Here is a 25,023-nt window from a genome sequence, read left to right as displayed (position 1 = left end):
GGCCCCTTTCTTCCGTGGCGTCGTTTCCGGGGGGGGGCCGGTTCGAGGTTACGCCCTCCCGTGCAGGCCGGAGTGAAATGACTGGTGCACTGTCTGGGGCTTAATCGCCCTGCGTGGGCTCAGCCTTGGTGTCCCGTTCAGGTGCGGTCGGGGCGCTGGCAGAAAGACCTGGGGCAGAGGGTTCGGGGCGCCGGAGAAGGGAGGAGGGCTCGGCTCCTGGCCTGATTTTTATAGGACTGCCCTCCTTGAACAGCCGGGGCTGGGGGGTGAGCGCGGGGCTTGGGCTGCTTTGGTCAAGTGGCAGGATAGGGAGCAGGGTCCCGTGTAACGTAGCGCCTTTCTGCCGCTGCTGCTTTTTGAGAAGGCGAAGGCGGCTGCCTTTTGAGGAGTACGAGGACGGCAAGGCATCTACCTACTCAGAGCCCTCGCTCTTTCCTCTCTATAGATAATTATAGGAAGTCATTCCGATCTAGTCTGGTTGGCTTTCACCATTCAGTCCTATAAGCTATTGCGTGGCCATCATCAAAAAGTAATCCGATCAGATTGGCTTGGCTTCCTAGCCTAACCCTAACCCTTATAAAAATGATTTGCCAGCTTTGCCCTTATCAGATAACAGGACTTTCTCTATTCATTTCCCTAAATAGGGATTGGAGAAAAACAATTAGAAAATGTGTGAATTTCACACACATATACACACACCCTTGCTGATAGTGTTTCATAGGGGAAGAAGTAACACACTTGTCACTCGTATTTAAGCTTTGATCTGGAAGATCTGGTTTCTTGCAGATGTTAATCATCCATGGACAAGAAGATAGAAATGTTTCATAGTGCTACCTTTCTACTCAGCATTGCTTTAATTCTGAAGATAAAATTGATAAGCTCTAATAGGGCAATTTAGATTGGCAAGTAAGGAAAATAAAATGTGATATGCTGTAGCATTATAAAGCAGGGCTTACAGAATCATAAAAATGGTAACCATAAAATATAAAGGTGGTAGGAAATGCATTCTAAATTATGGAATCCTTGCTCTTCAGAAATTTTGTTAACAAATGATAAATACATAATGTAGATAATATATTTACTATGTAGTTTTACATTATCTTAAATATATATTATATAGTTTAAGTGCATAGCAAAAGTTTGTGGATCTTTTTTTCTTTCTTTTGAATGCCCTGTTTTGTGTATGTGACTACTGCATATAGGAGATGTTAAGAACAACACAAATGGTACATTGCAGGAGTTATTGGTACCATATGATATAACTAATTAATATCAGTGTGTTGAATATAGTTAAAGTTTATTATAATTACTTTCTAGGATGAATAAAAGGATATTAGCATTTACTATTCCTATTTCTTTTCAGTGAAAGGATGATGCCCAAACCCAAGGGCTTTGAGTTTTGGAAAAACACACTGAGAGGGGCCCGTTTTGTGGTTGCTCCCATGGTGGATCAAAGTGAACTGGCTTGGAGATTGTTAAGCCGCCGTCATGGAGCCCATCTATGTTATACCCCCATGCTGCACGCTCAGGTCTTTGTCAGAGATGCCAATTATCGTAAGGAAAACTTGTATTGTGAAGTGTGCCCTGAAGATAGACCTTTGATTGTACAGGTAATACTAACCAGATGATTTCTCAGTGGGCTTCCATACTCTTTGTTGTGGGATATGTTTTTCTGCATTATGTAATAGTAAATATTTCAGAAGAAGTAATTTTAAAATAACTAGTGCATCCATTCCAGGTGTGCTGGACTGATTCCCATAATCCACAAACATTTCCCTTGCTTACTGTGGTGAGGGGAATTGTAATCCAGCCAGTGTGGTATAAGTGTTAAGATGTTGGACTAGGACCAGGAAGGCTCAGGTTCAAGTCCATCCTCAGCCACTCATGCTCATTGGGTGACATTTGATCAAACATACTCTCCCAGTCAACTTATCCCACATGGTGGTAGTTGTGGGAAAAAGAAAGGTAGTGCCGTGCATGCTGAATCAAGCTTCTGGAGGAAAAGTTGACTATAAATGTAATAATCCAACACATCTGGAGTGCAACTTATTAGGTCTGGTTGAGCTACAGTTATATGCCATTTATAACAAAATATAGTAACTGTGCCATGTGTGGAAAACATGGTATTTTAACATAATGCATGCAAAGGGGTAACTGTAATAGCCAGATTTACCCACAAAGAGTTTCACACACCCCCAAAGACTAGCACATTTATTGTAGTAAAACCTTTCATGTGTCAACAATGCATTTATTACCTCTTTAAAGAGCCACAGTTTTTTAATTGGTGCACTTTATGTCACAAATTGTGTCTGAAGTATTCTTTTTGGGTAACTCATATGTCTACTGAGTCAAATAGTTCTCACTGATCAGGCTTCTCCAGCTGAAACACTCCATGAAAGCTAGAAATGATAAAAGAGTTTTTAAATTTAACAACCATTCTTTCAGCAACTGAAGTTACAGCAGCGCTAAAAGAATGGTATTTACACCCAGTCCCCAAGTTATGGCCGTTGCAGTGCCCCCATGTCGTGTGATCAGAATGAGGGCACCTGGCATCCTGCCCGCACTTACAACCGCAGGGGTGCTTCAACTCACCCCACCCACCTATCTCCCCCCAATCTCTGCCCTTTTTCCTACCCTGAACAGCGGCACTCCTCAGTGGCGGCACTGGGGCTGAAGTAGAGGCCCAGGGCCTTCAACAGCCTCAGCCAGCCACCACCGCCCTGGGCCTCTACTTCAGCCTCAGCCCCACTGCTGCTGCTGCTGCCAACAAATGCTGCCTCAAGCCCCGTGCCACAGCCAGCCACCCCAGTGCTACAGCATAAAGCCCCAGCCGCCCCCGCCACCCTGTGCTCCATAGGCCCGTCTGTGCCCAGCTGACCTTTGCCGTCTTCCTCTGCTGACAAAGTGTGCCTGGTCTGACCCTATGCGAGGCAAATGCTGGCCATGCTAGGCCTTCTTCCCGAGGCTGCTTGCACCATTCTCCAAATAGCATACGCTGTTTTTGCGATGCTTCGGAAGGCCTCAGAAGCCCCTGCAATCATAAGTGGCTGGCCGTGGTGCAGGGCTTGAGGTGGCACTCCTCGGCAGTGGTGGGATCAGAGCTGAAGTAGAGGCCCAGGGGCAGTGGCAGCTGGCTGAGACTGCTGGAGGCTCTTGGCCTCTACTTCAGCCCCAGTGCCGCCACCAAGAAGTGTCATTGTGCAAGGTGACCAAAAAGGCAGAGATGGGGGGGAGATAGGCAGGTGGGGAGAGTTGAAGAGGAGGCAGTCCCTTACCTTACAAAAGCTCAGGGCTGGGAGGGACCAAGCCGGGAATGACTTGGAATTGGGGTGGGTCCTTGTCTAACAACCGTTAATGACAACTATGGGGACTGTTGGGATTGCCGTCACTAAACAATGCAGTCACAAGACATCGCGCTTTATGACCACATCATTTAGCAATGGAAATTCCAGTCCTAATTACTGTCGTAACTTGAGGACTACCTGTGCTTCTAAAATCTTCATGCTAACTTTTTCTCTCCAGACTGGAACAGTAATACTATCCATACTATTCATACTCCATACTGGAACAGTGTCCTACTATCTACTTATTCATTTTTTATTGCATTGGGCCCTTTATCAACTTCCCTTGGGAAAGCCAAAGTGTAAGTGGTGTTTTCATTGTGTTAGAAAAGAGCCCAACAATTATTTTTGTAACCTTTTTTTAATTTTAATTTGACCTAAACAACTAAGTACATTCTTAGCTGTATCCTCCCAAGCATTTTAGAGCCCCTGGATTATCTGCTTGTGGTATGTAGCACTTCTGATTCAATTCTAAAAAAGTACTGTATACCTAGAAAATCTAAGATGATTGTCCCAATTTAAGTTAAATTATTTTGGAAACTAGTATTCCTTTCAGCAAAATGCATGATTTGTTTTATTAGATTGGATTTTTTTAACATAAACTAAAGCCAGCTACTTCACAATTATGTTTCTATCTGTTCCCAACCACTACATCCATTTCTTTCCTTCTTCCCTCTCTCCCTACATTATGGTGGGTTGTATCAGATTTTAGGGGAGGTCTGTAGCTACAAAAATATATATGCAAGTCTACCATTTTTTTAAAGTAGAAGTCTTAAATATATTAGTGTGTCATGGAACATTTGTCTGCTAGCATCATAGTAGACAAAAATGAAACATGACAGATATGTCTTGGGGACTAGCAGTTTTCCAAAATATACATAATTCTGCTGTTTGGATATACTTAGTCCATTTGGATGTGTCTGAGAAGGGCTGAAATACACAGTACCAGAAAGCACATGCTTCAAGATATGAGATTTTAATTGGGAAGTTATAATCAGAACTTGTCAGGTAGTCACAACAACAATAACACTACCTAGATTGGGGGGACAGGTATATGCAGTGTTTTGTTATACATTATAACATAACTTAGAAGATGTTTAATAGCATAGTGACCTATTGTTTTATCAATGTGTGCAATGGTTCTGATATTTTGATGTTAAAATAAATGCTAGCTTACTATTTGGCTTATATATCTCTTTCACAGTTCTGTGCCAATGATCCAGAAGTGTTTGTTGAAGCTGCCTTGTTAGCTCAAGACTACTGTGATGCAATTGACCTGAATTTGGGATGTCCTCAGATGATTGCAAAAAGAGGTATGTGTAAATCAGAATCTAAAGTAATTTAGGCCACAATTCTGTGTACACTGACACAGGACCAACCTCCCTTGCAAAGAATGACTTAGTAAACTGCCATCAAATCTAGCCAGATTCCCACTGACTACATGAACAAATGCTTGCCATTGTGACCTCCCTAGGAAAACCCGTCTTATATGTTATCTTCTACTTCCTCCATGCTTGCCATGGATAGTCATTTTTTTCTAGTCTAATTTGTCATTTCCTTGCTCCCTAGGATTAATCTCTTTTTTATTTCTCCAGCACATTCCCTATCTTTACTTATTCTTGAGCCTAGGGGAAAAAAAACTATTCACCACTGTGGCCATTTTGTGTAGCAAACATTGGGCCAGTCCCTTTTAGGCCATAACTGGCTGGATTTTCTTTTAGGTCACTATGGAGCATTCCTGCAAGAGGAGTGGGACCTTCTCCGAAGAATGAGTAAGTCCTTAAGGTTCTTGAGCAATGGGTGGGATGGGAAAAGAGTAGAATCAAATGTATTGTATGTTATTTGTCTTGGGGCTCCCATGTAAAGATTTATCCTTCATAACACTGCACCCAGCCTGCTTGCATGACACAGCAAGCTATAAACATGGATTGCTGGTAACTATACCCACTGGTCCCTCTGTCCCGTGCAGCCAAAAATAATTCTGCGGGGTTTGCTGGATGCAAGGTAATTCCAGCAACAGTTAACTGGACTGCATCCCCATACATCTACTGTATACAGAGTTGTGGATATGCTCTCTCATTAGTAATGGCTAGAAGAAACCTACAGATAATATGATAAAATAAAACAGAAATGGCAACTGATTTCTAATTGCCCAGTGCAGGATGGAGGAGCCACTGGGCTGAAATGGTGCAATAGCCAATGAGGTAGGCTTTTGGTTCATGTTTTTGAAGCATGCCCATTACTTTGGGGTCACTGACGCAGCATTATCCATCCACTGTAGACAATTCTTTCATCCATAAAATCTTTTTGCAAATGTGAGGTAAGATTGAAGCACACAGAGACAGTATGACCTAGTGGTTACAGTGGTAGACTGAAAAGCAGACCCAGCTTTACTGGAAGTTCACTGAGTGACTTTGGGGCTGTCACCAACTTTTAGCCTAGCCTCATAAGGTTGCTGTTGAATGGAAAAAGGAGTGCTGTATATCTAGGTCAACTAGACCTAGAGGAAAAGGCAGGGTAAAAAGCTATCAGATAAATTAATAATGCAGGGAGAAGGTGGAATAACTAAAAATTGCTCATCTCTCCTCTGCTAAATTTGTTGCTCTGTTACTTATTTTATTTATTCCTGCAGTAATGTATACATGCAGCAACGTATGCTGTGTAGTAAATGTGTGCAGTATACCATAAAATGGGATTGGAGTTATTTGTTCTCCTAGTAATATAACTTCCAGTTTCAACCAGGTTCTTTCTCTTGTTTTCCAGTTGTATTGGCTAACGAAAAGCTCTCTGTACCTATTACGTGCAAAATCCGTGTTTTCCCAGAAATTAGTAAAACTGTGAAATATGCTCAATTGCTGGAGAAGGCTGGTTGTCAAGTAAGGAATCCATTATAGTTTGTTTTGATGTATTAATTATATTGATATGTACATATCTATCATGCTATTCCCTTTCAGTTTAAGCAATGTTATGCAAAGTTCAGAAAAGGAGGAAGGAACATGGAAACTGAGAAACAGATAAGACAAACACGAGAAAACATAGCAAAAACTAAAACATAGCTAAAACTAGTTTACACTAATACTGTTCCCTCAACTTCTCCGCACCATTTTATCCTTGCAAATCCCCTGCTTTCACCACATCTGTGCACCACTTCATACACTGCCTGTAGTTCATTCTCTTTTTGAGAATGACATAAAATCCACCCAATTATTCATTTTCAGTTTTCCTCTCAGTTTGTTCACTCTTCATGTATTGGTTTTGCTATTTGATCTTCACTCTCTCCATGTGATCAAACCACATAAGCATAGTCTTCTTACTGGTCACTTGCTTTGGGATTCAGTCCACATTTGTTCATCGCCCGTAATTCTTGACCACATCTTTTCTTCCTTTACCATACATGCTTTTTAAGTAATCCTTTTTCCCCGCATTTAACTTATGTTTATGTTTCTCTTGACATAGCCAACTCTCACTTTCATGTAACAAAGTGGGCAAATGCATGCTGTTACCCATAGCAAATTTTGCTTGTCCAACAAACATTCATTCCTACATCAGACAACATTCTCTTTCTGTCAGCATTTACACATCTTAACACTTCTCCGTCCATTTTCTAAGCCTTAGTAAATGTTCTACCAAGATATGCAAATTCTTCTACTTGCTCTTGTTTTTTGTTGTTTAGAAGTTACTTGCAATTGTTCAGTCTGTTGCTTAAATGCAACTACCTTGGTCTTTGATACATTAATTTTTAAATCCATGTTCCTCATTACATTATACAGTCAGCTAACATTTACTGCAGATCATTTGGGTTCACAGCCAACAATACAGCATTATTTGTCTACAAAAGTATATGTACATTTATGTGCCAAAAAAACACAATACTAATGTCACCACAAACATTCCTTATACATGAAACAACCACATGAACATCCTTATCCATGTCTTATTCCGTTATTCTCACTCAGGCTTTACTTCCATCATACAATAAAGCATTGGTATGATCTTTTCACATTTAGCAACCAACCTTCAATTCCATATTTGTGCAAAAATTCCGTAATTCAAGCCTGCTGTCTTCATCATGCACTTTCTCTTAGTCCACAAATGTTCAATTAACTTCTTTCTTACATTCATACCTTTCTCAGTGAAGAAAAAATATGGTCCAAACATCCTCTGTTCAATATAAAATTTTCCTTGTGGTCACTTCTTGTCCCACCTTCCCAGGATACTTAGCAAACTAACTCCCCTAGAGTTTTTGCATTCACTGTTGTGACTTTTCCCTTTTCCTTTGTATAGAGAAAAAAATAACAGCATCCTTCAATACTGTTTTCATACATACATCAAATCAATTGTACAGCCACTCCATAAGCCAACCATATTTTAACATTTTTGTAGTTACACCACCCACACCTGCAGCCTTACCATTTTTTAATATCTCAGAGTATTTATTCCTTCCTTTTCATCAATTGACACCTCTTTGACAGTAACATTTACAGCATTTGTTTCAATTCCACCATCATTCCTATACGTGCAAATCTCTGACATATAACTTCCAGCATTCTCTCACTTTAGTTCCTTCTGAGATCAGTTCATCTGTTTTATTTTTAATTCCATTCACTGTGCTGACAGGTACTTGTTTAGCCCATATTTATCTACTTCCAAAACTTTTTTTTTCATTTTCATCAAAAATCACTGTGCATTTTCTCTGCCTCTTTTAATCTTTTATCCTTTCTCCCTACACACATCGTACAATAGCTTTCTCCCATCCTCATGATTGCAGTAATCATTCTCTTATGCACCTTCTTTTTCTTGTTTACAGCCTTTTTCACTTCATCATTCCACTGAACTTTTCTTTGTATTTCTTTTTAACATAACTCCACACTCTTCTGTGGCATTCTGTAACATAATTCTCTTCAATCTGTACAAGCAGCTTCCACAGCCTCTTTTCTTACATCCACTTCCCATTCTTTCTGTTGAACCTCTCTTCTAATCCTTTTTCATATAAGACTTCCATTTTCTCTTCCAGCAGTCATTCTAGTTTGTCTCTTGTTTCTTTCACATCAGTTTTTCTCCAAGAACTATCCTTGACCCTACCAAAAAATAGTCTGTCCTGCATTCAGAACCACTGATTCTTTTAGAATTCCACTCATTCTTTTAGAATTAAATTTATTCCTTTGCTGTGTATGTGTACAACATATACATTAATGAATACATTAAACCACATATTCAAAACAAACTAATATTTTTCTAAGCAGATACTCACCAAACAGAACCCATTGTTACTCATTCTTCAGGCTCTGAATGATCTAGTCTCTTTTATTGTAATCAGTCATCTCATCCCTACTTATCCACTCATATCATCTGGAAAATACTTTTTTTCTTGGATTGCATTCATTCAGAATGTAGCCCAATTTTCTGAAAACTCATCTCTGTTTCTTCCTTGACAATCATTCACTGGAACATAACATGGAATTGTCACCAGCCTATGGATTTCTTTCATAGGTAGATGCAACCTAAATGACACCAAATCATGCTGTCCGATATTTTAGCCACTTCATTCATAATTAAATGTACATCTTCACTTCCCTCCGTGTAGTCATCAGCTCCATTCCACATGATCAGATTACCTTTGTTCATCTTTATAGCATCCCACCCCTTTTAGTTTCATAGACACACAATAGATCTCTCTCTCTCTCTCCCGCTCCCTCCCTATCTATCTATCTACAGTTGCAAGAAAAAGTATGTGAACCTTTTGGAATTTCATGGTGTTCTGCATTAATTTGTCATAAAATGTGATCTGGCCGTCATCTAAGTCAAGAGTATTGACAAATATAATATGCCTAAAATAATAACACAAAAACAATTCTAATCCTTCATGTCTTTATTCAGCACACTCATTCAACATTCAAAATGCTAGTGGAAAAAATAAGTGAACCCCTGGAATCAATAACTGGTTGACCCCCTCCATGGCAGCAATAACCTCAACCAGGCGCTTCCTGTAGCTGTGGATCAGAGCTGCACATCGTTCAGGAGGGATTTTAGCCCATTCTTCCTGGCAGAACTGCTTTAGCTCTGTCATATTCTTTGGGCGTCTCATGTGTATGGCTCTCTTCAAGTCATTCCATAGCATCTCTATTGGGTTGAGGTCTGGGCTCTGACTTGGCCACTCCAAAAGGCGGATTTTGTTTTTCTGAAGCCATTCTGTTGTGGACTTGCTCCGGTGTTTGGGGTCATTGTCCTGTTGCATCACTCAACTTCTACAGAGTTTCAGCTGACGTACAGACATTCTCACATTATCCTGAAGAATTTTTTGATACATTTGGGAATTCGTCTTCCCCTTAATAACTGCAAGCTGGCCAGGCCCTGATGCAGCAAAGCAGGCCCAAATCATGATGTTTCCTCCATCATACTTTACGGCTGGGATGATGTTTTCATGTTGATATGCAGTGCCCTTTTTACGCCAGATGTGCTGCGTGTTTTTTCCAAATAGTTCAATCTTTGTTTCATCAGTCCATAAAACATTTTGCCAATGCCGCTGTGGAGTGTCAGTGTGCTCTTTCGCAAACTTCAGGTGTGCAGCAATGTTCTTTGTAGTAAGCAGCAGCTTCCTTCGTGGTGTCCTGGCATAGACACCCTGCTTGTTCAATGTTTTACGTACTGTAGACTCATGAACACAGATGTTAGCCAGGTCCAATGATGCCTTCAAATCTTTGGCTGTCACTTGGGGTTGTTTCTTTACTCATTGATGAGTCTTCGTTGTGCTCTTGGGGTCATTTTGACTGGGTGCCCACTTCTTGGTAGAGTAGCCACAGTCCCAAAGTGTCTCCATTTGTAGATCATTTGCCTAATGGTAGACTGGTGAATTTCTAAGGTCTTTGAAATCACTTTGTAATGCTTTCCAGCTTTATGTAAATCAACAATTTTTGATCATAGAGCCTCTGAAAGCTCTTTTTGGCGAGGCATGGCTCACATAAGCGTATTCTTCTTGTGTGGAGCAAACTCAAAAGGTTTGAGTGGCTTTTATCAGTCAACGTAGCTCTAGTCCATACCTCCAAGGCTTAACAAGACTCCAGGTATGCTAACACCTGACTCCAATTAGCTTTTTTGAGATCAACTCAAGGGTTCACGTACTTTTTCCACTAGCACTATGAAGTTTTTATGGTTGTTCTCAATAAAGACATGAAGGATCAGAATTGTTTTTGTGTTACTATTTTAGGCACATTATATTTGTCAATACTCTTGACTTAGATGGCGGTCAGATCACATTTTATGACAAATTAATGCAGAACACCATGAAATTCCAAAAGGTTCACATACTTTTTCTTGCAACTGTATCTATCATCTATCTATCTATCATCTATTTTATTTTTTCATGTTCTTTAATCATTCACATTCAAAGTCAAATTTTCCATATGCCATAATTGTCACCAAACGAACCTATTGACGTTGACTTCTGCTAACCATGGTGGCTGTGGTCAGTCAAGGCTAACACATAACGTTTTTAGTAACATAGAAAAGGTGTAGATTCAGTTACTAGCCTTGGTAATACCCATAACATATATAGCATTCTCTGTTAATAGTAAGATTAGTCCTGATCAGTTTTGGCATGTATGACAGTAAGTGCAATTAAAGCCCAGTTTTAGCTCAAACATGTTTTCATGTTTTGCACAAGCTGAGATCTCTAATATAGCCAAAACACTGTTGCTCACATCCCACTAACTAGGAGGTATTTGCAGTATATTAACACACGTCAAAATGTTTAATATGCTTAGATGTCAATATCAGTTGTTAATGTTCTTAGATAAAACATGTATGGGTATTCCAAGAAATGTATTTAGTACCTGAGGAAAAATATGGTACAGGTAGTCCTTGCTTAACAACTGCCCTGTTTAGCAACCATTCAGAGTTACCACAACACTGAAAAAGTAACTTTATGACCGGCCCTTGCACTTATGACCATTGCAGTGTCCCCGCAGTCATGTGATTGAGTTTCAGGCACTTTGCAACTGGCAGGCATTTATGACCATCACAGCATCCTGCAGTCATGTGATTGCCATTTGTGCACTTCACAGCTGGCTTCCAACAAGCAGAGTCAATGGAGAAGCTGGCAGTGAAATCACAAATCGCAGTCACATGACATCTTGCTTCATCACCATGGGTGATTCACTTAATGACCGTGGTGGAAGTGAGGTTGTAAGTCCATCATGGTCACGTGATGTCTCACTTAATGACCGCATCGCTAGGTGATGGAGTTGCCAGTCCCAGTAGTGGTCATTAAGTGAGGACTATCTGTAATGTCATCTCCTGAAAAAATCAGAAATGATATTTGGAATTCCTGACTATTTGTAAAAAGACCCAGCTAGTATTAGAGAGAAATGAAATATTTTCTAAGATTGTTTGTCCCATTCACACTGAAAGACAAATACAATTTTGTTGTAGCTTCTAACTGTCCATGGTCGCACTAAAGAACAGAAGGGACCTCTTGTTGGTGTTGCTTCCTGGGAGCACATACAGGCTGTGAGGTAAACACCCATAGGTCGCCTGGGGAAGGGACCCTGTGCTGCTGAATGCGTATTGACTGATTCACTGGTGGTATCTATATCTCACCTTTTAGATAATTATTGCATCCCAAATGGGCCCACATGAATTAAGAACAAGGAAATGGACTCTGCCTTTAAGTTACTTTCTGCAAAAGGCAAGACTCATCAGAGAAGGGGAATAGAGGGGCTGGGAAAGGCAGGAGATTAGTTTCTCACAACCAGAATGAAATTGTGAGCCATAAACTGGTCTTTAAGCCATTCGTACTGGGTCGATTTTTGACTATCTGTTCTTGGACTGTGACATTTTGACCAATGGGGAAGACCAGAGGGTTCTGCCCTTTAGTTCCCTGAGCCCATGTAACTATCAATAGGACATGAATATTGTATCTTGGAAGGGAGAGATAAAAACAAGGTCCCTGCTTCTGCTCCTCAGTTCAGTGTAAGCCATGATGTTTTTTTCTGGGTGCTGAAAGCATTCAATTTGGGGGCAATATTGTGTCTGGTGCTCTTAGAAGTTTTTCATTTCTATTATTTATGCATTACCTCTCCTTTTCCATTTGCTGTCATAGAAAGGCTGTAAGCATCCCTGTTTTTGCAAATGGAAACATTCAATACCTCAAAGATGTGGAACGGTGTATTCAGAAGACAGGAGTTCAGGGCGTTATGAGCGCAGGTAGGAAAGGAAAAGAAACTGTTTAATGTCTCTGTCCAAGTTAAGTGATGCCAGATGCTATTGTTCATAATATGGTCATCTGCTGCTGCTGCTGCTGCTGCTGCTGCTTTCGGTACCCTTTAAAGCAGTGCTTTAAATTTTCCGAGCAGAGATCAGCGGTGCTCAGTATGATAAACATAAAGCCTCCGTCAAGACTCCTGGTCACTTTGGGGATATCGTGATGTAATACTCTTGCAACAATACTGAAGTGCTTTGTTATTGCTATTTCTGGTTGTCGTTGTTGTTTTCTTTTTACTTCCCACTCTACCCTACAGACTTGGTGACCCATCAAAATATTAAAGCTGACCATTGAAAGATAGAATAGTTACTGTCGTGGATACTCATGCAATAGACACCAACAACTGAAGAGGATTCAAATGATTATTTTCCAAAGCTAGCAGGTTATAGGGAGACACTGGTCTCTCGCATCCAGATGAGCCAGGAACAAGAGCTCCAAGGATGCGTAGGTATTACATGGAATGTTGGTCAAAGAATGCATATACATTAATAGGGGACCCCAACAGGGAAAGAATTGCCTTGCTACTGATAAGGGAAAAACAGATATCATTCACGGTGTGAAGACTTTACAGATACATCCTTTGGAGTGCATGGTGCTTTAGTTTAAAAAGCAGAGGAAGCCATTATTGCTGTACAGCAGGGGTTTTCAAAGGTTTTCAGGCCAAGGAACCTGTTAGTTAAGAAAAAGTCCTGGACCCCCTGATCCAGAGGCAAAGCTCTAGTGATAGAAAATTGGCTGCGTTCAAGTGATTTTTTTTTTCCCTTGACCCCTTAGTCTCTCATAGAGCCGTATCAAGTTCCTGGAGGGCCCTGGGTTCCACAAAACACAGTTTGGAAAAACCTGCCATACAAGATTGGACTGTCTGGTTATTATAACAGGCTTACTGAATAGTTTATTTAATTAGAAATTTGAGTTTGCATATAAAATCTATTGGTTTAGGTGGAGAAACAAAAAATATGAAATACAGTTGTATAGACATGTTAACACCTCCTAGCTTGCACCTGCATTCTGAAGAGAACTGTTTTTCCTGAAACACTGATGATTGTCCAGGAGTGTGAGAACAGTTTGTCTCAAAATGTTTTGATCACAAAATTTTGCAAAACATCCTGCTTTATATACAAAATGGTCTATTTCAAGCAGTCAGGAGGTATTGGAATGAGTGTTTTGAGCTTGAAATGCTTCCACAATGTGTGAAACAGTCCATTTTGCAAAACCTAATGCTTGAAAGCATTTTAAAATGAAACATTTTGTACACCCCTCTCTATTAATAATAATGGAAGTGATCAAAATCTTGATTTTGAAACTTCAAGTTAGTCGAGGGATTGAGGCTAGCCAGCTCACTGTTCAACTGTAAACTGCATGGAAACATCAGCTAAACAAGGCTTCACTAATTTCACAGTGGAGGTAAAATAATAGATTAAAATGATAATCTCAGTTCTTCTGAAATGGCAAGAAATAGATTTTAAAAAGCTTCACTTCTCTGTTAATAAATATGAATGACTGAGCTATGTATAAGTAGTCCTCACTTACTGACCGCAATTGGGACCAGCAATTCTGTTGCTAAGCAACATGGTCATAAAGTGAAACATCACATGACTGCACCCAACTTATGTCAGTTCCAGCTACAGTCATGAAGCGAATCATCCGTGGTTGTTAAGCATGACATCATGTGACCACAACTTGCAACTTCCTGCCAGCTTCCCCATTAATTTTGCTTGTTGGAAGCTGGTTGTGAAGGTTGCATATGGCGATGATGTGACTTCGAGATGCTGTGACTGTCGTAAATGCGCACCAGTTGCCAAGCACCCAAATCGTGATCACATGACTGCGGGGATGCTGCAAGTTCAAGGACCGGTTGTAAATCTCCTTTTTCAGCACCATCGTAACTTTGAACAGTCGCTGAATGAGCAGTCAGTAAGCAAGGACTACCTGTAATTTATTCACAAATTCATCTTTCCAAAGTGTGATTGCAGAGGCACTGAGAATATGGAATATTTGGAGGAGAACTTTGGAAGAAAGAGAAGGAAGTGCTCGAACTCCCAGCAGCCACCAGCCTATTAGCATTATGAGGCTAACTCCCACTTGGAATCCTCCATGCTCTCAGTTAAGGCCAAACTACTGACTTCTTTTCTGCCTTTTTTCTTTTAGAGGGCAATCTTCATAATCCTGCTTTATTTGAAGGAAGAAATCCTGTTGTCTGGGAGATGGCTGAGGAATACCTCGAAATAGTACAGCAATATCCTTGCCCGTTGTCTTATGTCAGAGCTCATCTCTTCAAGCTTTGGCATCACACGTGAGTGATTCTGCTGTTTGTAGTATTTTATGTGATATACCACAGCAGATTTCCACCACCATTGGTGTAAGGAGGGGTCTCATGGCATGTGGGAGAACTGACGCTGTACATCTTACTTGCTAGGATTAGACTGTATATCTCCTCTTCACCCCATGTGTTGGTTTCCCTCAGGCTGCAGGTTCACCAGCAGCTGCGTGATGAATTAGCAAAAGTGAAGACACTGGAGGGACTAGTGGCTGTCAACAGGGAGCTGAAGTTGCATTGCCAGGTACCAGCTGAAGCTTTACTTTGCAATAGCCCTGAGGTTTCTTGTGGAAAAGCCTTTTAGGACCTCTTATTTGTCAAACAAGATGAGTTGATCATCTCCTTGTCTTTCCCAATGTGATGTCTGCAGCGTCCATTATCCTGTAACAGCTCCTTATTACTGGAAGTGTGCAATAATTGTAACAGACTGCAACCAGTTGCTTTCTTTATTTCTTCCTATTGCTGCTGGGCTCCAGCTGGGCCCACTGGCTTTCTTAAAAAATGAAGATGGCAAGTAGATGGGTTATGCAGGCTGTCTGCTTGGAGGCTTACTAAAAACACAACAGGGAGCCAAGAAAGGAAAGAGGGCTCTGCCACTGCTATTGTTGATAGGGGCGAGAGGGGCATGCAGAAAATATGGGGAGGGCACGAGAGAGCAATGGGGAGTTGGAATAGATTTGTTCTGTTGTGCTTGTGTGAGTAGGCAGAAGATTATGGGGTAAAGGGATGTGTGAGAAAGAGACTAAGAGTTGGGAGTTGATTCTTAGAGAAGCAGGACTTGTGAGAGGGTTAACAATTGTAGGAAAAAGAGGTAGGGTGAGCTAAGTGGCAGGGACAGCTTCTGCTAAATGGCTGGCTTGCCTTCTGGGATTAAGGCTGTTTTATGATTGGCTGCATCTATTCCAGCACTGCTGCTATTTCTCAAAATTCCCTATTGGCCCTGAGCCGAAGAAGGTTAAGAATGCTTGATCTAAATTACTACACTAGCCTTCAGTATCACCCCTAGTGTTACTTTTCTCTAAGACAGTTGAATTTTCTTCATCCTCCAAAGGAAACACAATCCTGGGAAAAGACATGGCTGCTTCAAAGAGTTGCAGACAAATGCACATTTTTGGAATCAAATCCAAAGCAATGTACAGCCATACTATTTCAGACTATATTTTCTAGTTTCACAGAATTGCTTAATGAATTCCTATGTATTCTTATGTATTTTATTTTTATACACTGTTTTTATTTTCATGTTTACTCTATCAGTCTAGGGTGGTTCTTCTCTAGAAAAGTTCCCTAGAATTTGTCATTGCTTCTGCTCCTATATGCAGGAAGAAATAGCTCATTTGAAGGAAGAAGAGAAGCCAAAGGGAGGATTACCTTTCTTCCACTGGATTTGTCAGCCATATCTAAGACCAGGGTGAGTCATTATATTGCGTTGTTAATTTGACAGATTAATTTGTGCAATATATGCAGTTTATCAAGGTAATCCTCAAGATGAAGGAATATGGTAGTGGAATGATAGCTTAAGAAACCTATCCGTGGCAGGTTGAGTTTCTTCTGCTCTGCCATGTAACAAGAGGTGTAATGATAATTGCATCAGGTGATATTTTCCCTCTGAATAGCCATCCTTCCTTATGTGTATGAAGGTGTGCGTGTATTTTACTAGTTCAGGACTTGAGCATTTCCCTCTAGGCTTGTCCCACTCTAATGTAAGAGAGAAGGATATTTCTACTCACATCTAGTCGAATTGCTTTATGAGGCCTAGCTGCTTGGAAATAACATAAATGAGTGTACTCAACTGCCTTCATTAACTAGAACAGTAAAAAGGAGCATCATGAGCAACATCATTTTTAAAGGAGTTGATGTTGAAGAGGATTTTTAAAAACGTATTGGTATACCCTCCCTCAAGGGCAGGAAGGAAAAAGGGGTTTTGGAGAGTATTTTTCCTCTTTAAGTTCTGTTTCTATGACCATTTATAACTGATATTCCACAGTGTTCATCTGGTCAGCATTTTCTCGCATGACCTCTAATATTGTCTTTTCTGCAGTGGGCCAAACATGGCAGGGGAACATACGGTATCCCTGCTTTCTTATTTTTAAGGAGTCTGTATAGGCTCCTAAAATGGTGGCATTAGCAAGGAAAGTAGTTGCTGCCTTGCATTTTAGATGTTTTCATATTCAACCTTCACAGGCCCAAGGAAACGTGCCACAAAAATGCCCCTCCTGGCGTGGAAGGAAGTATACGGGGGAAACGAGCTCTGGAGGATGAGGAAGATGGGAACTCCGATTCTCTCTCAAAGAACAAACAAAAGAAGAAATTAAGGAATCCAAACAAAAGCTTTGATCCATCATTAAAACGTAAGCTATGAAGCTGTATATAATATAGTTAGTGGGTACAACTGATCAACTAAAAATAGGGGCAGCAGACATTTACATTTTTTTAATATATCTTTTTTCAAGTTTAGGGAACAGCATCTCTCAAAATTTCTGCAACTATGGATCACTAAATAAACATTTGGAAAACATGGGGGCTGTGCAATTAAACAAATTTCCCCTCTGATGTTTTTGTTTTTAAGAACATGGCAGGGGTAGGCGGAGGGATAGGGATTTCTTAGCAGCGCTGGGTAGGAAGAGAAGGAGAAGATGTGCTGGGAGAGAAAGGGCCGAAAGCTGCCAGCTGCTGCATTTTAAGAGCAATTAAAGAGCAGTTGATTTAAGGCCAGGGAATACCCTCCCCTCACTCCAGCTTCGAGGAATGAGAGTGGTTGTCTTCAAAATAAAACCCAGATTTCAGGAATTGCACAATAATAAGCAAGTTCATCCTTCCCTTTGAATGTGTGGTTTTAAATGGTATTGGGTTTTTGTTTGTTTCTTTTCAGTGAAACAGCTTTATTTTATAAAGTTGTAAGGATCTATCATAGTTTTAACCTATATATATATATAGGTTAAAATGTAGTTATTTAATTAACTGGCATATTTATTTCTGCCCAACTCTAACCCTAATGAAATTTTTAGTTTTATTCATGGAGAGTGGTTGCATAAATACATGTCATCAGAAGAATGAAAACTGACCACATAAACAAAGGAAGGCTTCTAAGAAAAATGACAGCATTTGAAATACTCATACAGAATCAAGACCATCTATTAGGACATATATATAAACTGCTACTTAGATATGACACAGGGACAGAACAAATAAAAATTGTGTCATAAAATGGATGCAAAACTTCAAAGAAACAATCTGAGTACAACTATGGGAAGAACTATGGAACAAGTCAATAAAATTCACCCCAAGTTACAATAAGAGAAAAAGATTTATAGATGGTATACAACTCTGTCAATAATTGCCAAGGTTAATAAATGTTGGAAATGCCACAATATAGAAGGAACATTTTACCGTATGTGGTAAAATTCAAAAGTACTGAAACTAAATACAAAGTACTATTTAGAGAATTTTGGAAACCAAATTTGAACTGAGACCATCATTTTTTAAATTAGGCATAATTCCAGAACATATCAACAAAAAATACCACAATTTACTAAGATCCACGTTGACAGTCCTGAGGATAAACTTAGCGCAACATTGGAAAAGAGAGATGTTTCCAATGATATCAGATTGAGAACTTAAACTTGGAGAATGTGCAGCAATGGGAAAATTAACAGCGTATATTCATAATAGAAGTTTGACTAAATTCAACCAAAAATGGCTTCCATATATTATTATGCAACAAAGCAAATTTAAGAGAGCCACTTTGGTGTAATGCTTAAGATATCAGGCTAGAAACTGGGAGAACATGAGTCCTAGTCTTACCTAGGCACAAAGCCAGCTGGGTGACCTTGGGCCAGTCCCTCTCTCTCAGCCCAAGGAAGGAGGCAATGCTAAACCACTTCTGAAAAACCTTGCCAAGAAAACTGCAGTGACTTGTCCAGGCAGTTTCCAAAAATCAGATGTGATTTTTTTAAAAAAAGGCAAATTTAAACAGTATGATTTTTAGGGGGGGGAAGAATTGATTAAAAGAACTGAAGTTAGAAATATATGAACAATTTAAATGTTTATAAATATTGTGTATCAGAGAATAACAATGGGGCGGTTAGAAACTAAATATTTACTTAATAATGCTTTGGTAGATTTTTTTTTTCTCTCTTTTTTTCTGTTAGGTGATTTATCTTTAAATAATAAAATAGTGGCAATATTGGCATTCAGCTCAGAGATGTAAAAGACCTTTAAAATAATGTTCCTTTTTTGTTAAAAACAACTCAGTATATTCTGCTTTTTGTGGTTAACCCTTTATCAAAGATATACTGAGCACCAACTGTGCAACTTTTACAATTTCTTTGTCCACTTACTGATATTTTTCTTTTTTTAATGCTTTTTTTTAATGATTAAATTTAAAAAAATACATGCTATCATTTTAGGGGGGTCATTGCATCAAGATTTTGAGATTACTGAAATAGGTTTGGAACAGAACAAAGGTCCTGAGCATTTTCCAGGAGTGGAGCCTATGGTGACTCCTTGTGGAATGTTTTTAACTATTGTTCAAAATCTCTTTATAACAGGAGCAACTTTAGCTGACAGGTGCAAACTCTATTTGTTCTTGTTCACTACATTTTTTTCTCTTGAATAAATCTGTTGGGTCTTTTAGCTGAGAGAGGAATATTTAAGTTCAAAAGCTATTTGAGGGAACATCTTATTTAGGCCAATTGAATGTTGTAAAAGAGTGTGCAAGTAAAAATGTTGTCCCACTCTTTTGTAAGCCTTATAAAGGTGCTGCCTTCAGTAGATACTGGATTTTTTTTCATGGCCAGCATCTCTTCCTAGGCTTTTTATTTAAATCATGGAATTTTAAAAATCTCCTTTGAATTATTTCTTTTCAGGACTGTTTTTAAAATCAAAAGATAGAAAATGTATGTCACTTACTAGGGATAATGTTTGAAATACCTGAAAACTAATTCATTTTTCCTTTTTTCAGCTAAATATGCAAAGTGTGATCAGTGTGGAAATCCAAAGGTGAATCTTTATAGATTTCATTAATGCATTATTATAGTCTTAAATGCTATAAAATGCTTGCTTAGAAAGGTAGGCCAAAAAGGCACAATCTCCAAGTCAGGCTTGACTCCTGGTGGTTTCATGAACACATCCATATAGTTTCTTGGAAGCCCTACAGCAATTTCATTCTTCTGGGATGAGATAGAGATAGAGATAGAGATAGAGATAGAGATAGAGATCCCAGTCTAACCTACAGCCCTGGTATTCTCTAGAAGATTCCCAAGCAAGTACGAACCAGGCCTGACCCTGCTTGGCCTCTGTCTAGACAAAACCAGTCTAGTGCAATGAAAGATCACTTTAAAAAGCAGACTTTACTAAGTTATCTGGAAATGTACTGCCATCTACAGGAAACACCTTACATTACTCCTTTTAGTTTTAAAAACCTTCACTAGCAAAGTACAGTATTGTACAGGTAGTCCTCGCCTACTGACTGCCTTGTTTAACGACTGTTTGAAGTTACAACAGTGTAAAAGAAATAGCTTTTGTGACCAGTCCTTACGTTCACAACTGTCGCAGTGTCCCATGGTCATGTGACTACCATTTGTGTGCTTCGCAACTGGCTTGCAACAAGCAGAGTTAATAGAGAAGGCGTAAGTAAAATCATAAGTCATGGTCATGTGATGTTTTGCTTAACAGCCACAGTGGTTTGCTTAACAACCAGTGGGGTAGTGAGGTTGTAAGCCTGTCAAGGTCACATAATATTTCACTTAGCAATCATGGCAGTTAATGACACAGTTGCCGGTCCCAACTGTGTTTGCTAAGCAAAGACTACCTGTAAAGAGAAGGGTAATGCTATCAAGACCTATGATGGATTCTTTAACATTGCCTATGTAGAAGTTATATGAATAGATTTATAGCCACAAGGTAGTTGACTCATAAACCATCTGCTGTGATTTATGGGCGTGAATTGCCAGCTACTGGAGAAGGATCTTGCTCTGTTTTCCCAAACACAGTTATAGACAAATAATACAGTGACATCAACATCTGTTCAGAAAAAAAGATGGTATTTATTACTGGCTGTGATGTGGTCATAATTGGCTAAACATTTGAGTTTGTTGGACTTTTGGTTTGTATTTATATTGATTATTATTGGTAAGGGGGTCTAATTGACTTTGCTTCCACCTGATCTCTTCTTCTGAAATATAAACATATCAGTAGCTCTTTTCAGCTGGTGGAACTTTACCTATTTTCAGCTTGGGGAAGCCTGAGATCAGTAGGAGAATCCATAACCTGCAATGTTTCTTGACATCAGTCTGTTGAAAAAAAAGGAAAAAAGCAAGGTTCATGCATTAAGGTTACTTTTCAGCAGGATGTTCCTCCCAATGTAGGTGTGGTAAACTGTTTGCACCATAGAGGTAATATGATAGTTTTTAGCCCACATCTGTATAGCTTGGGAGTAGAATGCTATTTTAGCCCAATACTTACATGGGTGGGAAGTGTTGGCAAGAGTCAATGCATTAATGAGAGTGATGTGATGTGATTTACCACAGTGCGTAAGGCCTCCCTAGATCCTTCCAAAATTGATGTGTCCTCTTTGTCCCCTTTCTAGAGCTTTAAATAACAGTATGACAGTATGGATGTCTCTCTTTTAAGTCTTGCCATTTTTTCTGGGATTAACAGTAATTCCTATTAAAGAGAGGATGTGCTATCTTTTTCTTATGAAATGTCAGTCTATTAAGAAAAAAAACAATATCTCAGTCTTTAGATTTGTTTCATACTTTAGTTCAGGTACAACATAGAATGTTAACTATCCCCACATACTGGCAATGTGGTATTACCATATAAAAATTGAACTAATTTGCGTCTGTTCCTAGGGTAACAAGTGTGTATTTAATCTGTGTCGAGGATGCTGTAAGAAAAGAGCTTTCAGAGAGACAGCAGATTGTCCTGGTGAGTACCTGTATAACCAAAGCTCAGTTTTCCAAAATAACGGAGCTTTTAAAGGAAGGAACTTTAAAGGCTGTTGAGTGATTTTATGCTTATAAACATATAGCTTAGATTTCAAAATCTGACTGTTTACCCAAAAGTCATATAAGAAATATTTCCTGGAAATAACATGCTTGATTTAACAAAAACAGAGCAGATTTGCTTCCATCTTTAAAAAAGAAAAAAAAAAGATTGATTTAAGACAGCATCCAAATTATGGCATGATAGTGATTGCCTTTACTCCCTGAATAGCCCTAGAATGTATTAAGCACAGTTGGCTAAGCTGTTGATCCTATATGTAGAATTTAGTTTCAGAATAATTTTCTCTTTTGAAATACTCATTACAATCATCTTTTTTTAAAAAAAGGTTAACTGCTGTTGTAGTTTTATTTTCATCTGATGTGTGTGTTAATTTAGGAGCTAAAGTGTAAGGAATTTTTTTTCATTGTTAATTGTATGAATTTTGAAAGCCGCCTTTCTTTTAATATGCAAGCCATACTCTTTTACCAAGTCACACAAGAATAACTCACAGAATCAGATCAGCAAGTAGCTATGAATAAATGTTTCTGTAACTTTTATAGAGAATCCTGCCAGTCACAAAGATATAAAATTACTGTGTTTTCTTACTGAACCTCACTATCCCTTTAAATAATCTCCTTCTGCAGCAGCTTTTTAAAATTTGTGTCTATCCCATTTTAGCCACCTGTTCATAGCAATTATGCCATTTGAATTTGAGATCATTTTAGTTTGTTGCTCAGTGCAGCAACCTTCTGAGTGGAATGTTTTCCCTGTTTCTTATTCTTCAGCTGCTAGTCATCCAAGATGTATTTTCCTTTTTGCTTTTTCAGGTCATGGTCTGCTTTTTAAAACCAAACATGAAAGGTCTGTTTTGTGGAAAAGTGACCAATCCCATACAGAAAATATTAAGCGGACGACACAGCAAGATGAGGTGGAGGAAGTGATGTTGCTTAAAGAGGCTATCAATGGCATAGCATGAGACCTTGGAAAGTCCTCCTGGATCTTCTGACTGCCCTCCCTCCTTCCCTGGGCCAAAGAAACCTCTGCTTCCAGAACACAGCTGTTGACACCACAAGGCCTGTTTTACAATTAATGACAAGTTTTACTTAAGAAAAAAGTTACTTTCTCAGGGAAATGTCCTGTAATGGAAATAAAAGGATGCAATTAAAGTTTTCATGCTGTGTTGGAAAGACTTTAAAGACTGAGCCAGTAGTACTGGCCTTACAATGCTGCATTGGAGACATCTCTAAAGATATGACCTGCCTGTTTTAAACTTTATGTATGGTTTTGAAATTGGCAAATAAACCTTTTATAAGAGTAGTTTTCTGGAATATGATAACTAAAACAATTAGGGTATGTGCCGACTCTAAATACAAAAATTAGAGGCTTGTTTGAAGCTGGCATTGCAGCACAGACAGTATAGGTATAAAAGGACAGTGAAACTCAGGAGGAAAAGACATAATTAACAGGACAATGGACCATTGGGTTTAGCTTTTTATGTTTATAGCTTACTAAAAATAGCAGGTCTGCAACCATGCCTATGTTGGAAAACTGCAAATCAGCAGGTCAAATGATGATGCCAAAATTGAAACCTGCACATTACATGTTTCATGTTAATTTTTAACAGTGAAAAGACATTATTTCTAGAACTAGCAGAGTTGGGTCTATAGCTCCTGACTTTACTTCATACTGCCCTTAGCCTAATTTCAGGTTCCTATTTAAGTTCCTGTAATGATAGCTGTTTGTCCTTGCCCTGCAACCTGTTAGTCTAGAGAGAAAATAGGAATTTCCACCCAAGTTTAGCTCTGGGACCACCATGGCTTACTTGCCCAACCTTGGATACCTCCAACGGATTATCCCTTAAGAGATGTGGCTGTAACAGGACAAAAGGTTGCTCACCTCTGAGATGGATAGTATATTAGAGCTGGTTATGTGCATCATAAAGAACATGGGCTAAAAGTCAAACCCATTCCTTAATAAGTTACTTGGAAAGAGTTTGGGACCACTTCCTAATAAATTTTCAAAGGAGACATAAAGGAAATAGATTTCATCATCATAAAATAGCTGCGCTAGAAATACAAACTTATTTGCTTTGAAGAGAGGAAAAGATTTTCAGCATTCTGATGTGTCTGCACATCAACCTATGAATGTTCACATGTTTGTGATCAAATATTGGTGAAAGAGTAATTCTCATTGTGAGAATCTCCCCTCGCCCCTCTGAATACCAAGCAGCTCATTAGAATAAATTGTCTTACAATGTTTACCCTTATCAGACTATAGTGATTCTTAGAAATAAATGCCACTGATTTAAATGGATGTCCAAATATTATTAGTAAGATTTAAGTATTTGGGCACTTTAATTATATGAACCAGAACGAATTCAGAGTCAAAAAAGTTCAGCTGTTGCTATCTTGTGATCCAGAAAGATTTTCTTCTACCAGCTCCATAAAGTACCGTACATCCCATACAATGGGATCCACAGTCTTTTCTTGGTGAAGAGCAAGCCTTGGTCTTGAAGGCCATTTGGGACAATATTCCAAAATATAGCAGGTGGGACCAGGTATATTTTATTTCTAATGTAAACAATTAAATATGAATACAATATTACTACTCTCCAGTCATTAATTTAAACATTTTCTCCTTTGATCATGTTCAAAATTACAGTTGGATGGCACCATTTGGAGGCCTTGGGAGGATAAACCTGAGGCTCTCAGGGGCCTCAGATTGTGCCTCTTGGGAACACATGCAAGTACAGTACTGTAGTTCTCTACTTCCACCCAGCCTCAGAAATATTTTCACATGAGGAAAAAGCCATCTCTTGCTCTCTCAACTGCAGTGTACTTGTTTCTCACTTGGTTGGACCTATCTGAGAGAACACCGTATAAAAGGTTTTTGTCATAATTATTTTAAGAACCATGAATACAATCCATAACATCTGGTGCTCTTGTATTTCTTCATAATATTCTGCAACTTTGTGCTCTGGTTTGGGTAAAATTAGAGAATGCTGTGAAAGCTAATGAAACCATACTAAAAGTTGCAGTTTATCATAAAACTAGTTTGATTATTCAGAAAGATTCTCTCTTCATATGCAATTTATTCTACTACATTTATTATTGGTTTCATAA

The 25,023-nt window shown here is 39.1% G+C and overlaps 1 protein-coding gene across 1 annotated transcript; it reads left to right on the top strand.

The window, feature by feature from the left end:
- The first annotated feature begins 19 nt into the window (after window positions 1-19).
- Window positions 20-24,761, top strand: DUS1L (dihydrouridine synthase 1 like). Its single transcript, XM_007434178.3, has 14 exons — window positions 20-141; window positions 1,364-1,610; window positions 4,546-4,654; window positions 5,063-5,113; window positions 6,105-6,217; window positions 11,769-11,851; window positions 12,439-12,542; window positions 14,749-14,893; window positions 15,065-15,161; window positions 16,237-16,325; window positions 17,099-17,265; window positions 19,878-19,915; window positions 21,769-21,844; window positions 22,729-24,761. The coding sequence occupies exons 2-14, from the start codon at window positions 1,371-1,373 to the stop codon at window positions 22,875-22,877; spliced, it is 1,461 nt and encodes a 486-aa protein (XP_007434240.2). The 5' UTR covers window positions 20-141; window positions 1,364-1,370; the 3' UTR covers window positions 22,878-24,761.
- The last annotated feature ends 262 nt before the right edge of the window (window positions 24,762-25,023 follow it).

The sequence above is a fragment of the Python bivittatus genome, unplaced genomic scaffold (genome assembly GCF_059951505.1).
Source record: "Python bivittatus isolate LINGU-HERP-01145 unplaced genomic scaffold, Pbiv_v1 ctg000220_np1212, whole genome shotgun sequence".
Lineage (NCBI taxonomy): Eukaryota > Metazoa > Chordata > Lepidosauria > Squamata > Pythonidae > Python > Python bivittatus.
Note: the sequence above shows the minus strand (reverse complement) of the source record. Positions and strands in the feature narration are given on the sequence as shown.

Bases quoted from the DNA above. Each gene is read 5' to 3' on its own strand.
- DUS1L (XM_007434178.3), top strand. From the start codon at position 1,371: ATGATGCCCAAACCCAAGGGCTTTGAGTTTTGGAAAAACACACTGAGA. The intron at 5,114-6,104 runs GTAAGTCCTTAA...CTTGTTTTCCAG, and splicing joins GGACCTTCTCCGAAGAATGA to TTGTATTGGCTAACGAAAAG. The intron at 14,894-15,064 runs GTGAGTGATTCT...GGTTTCCCTCAG, and splicing joins TTCAAGCTTTGGCATCACAC to GCTGCAGGTTCACCAGCAGC.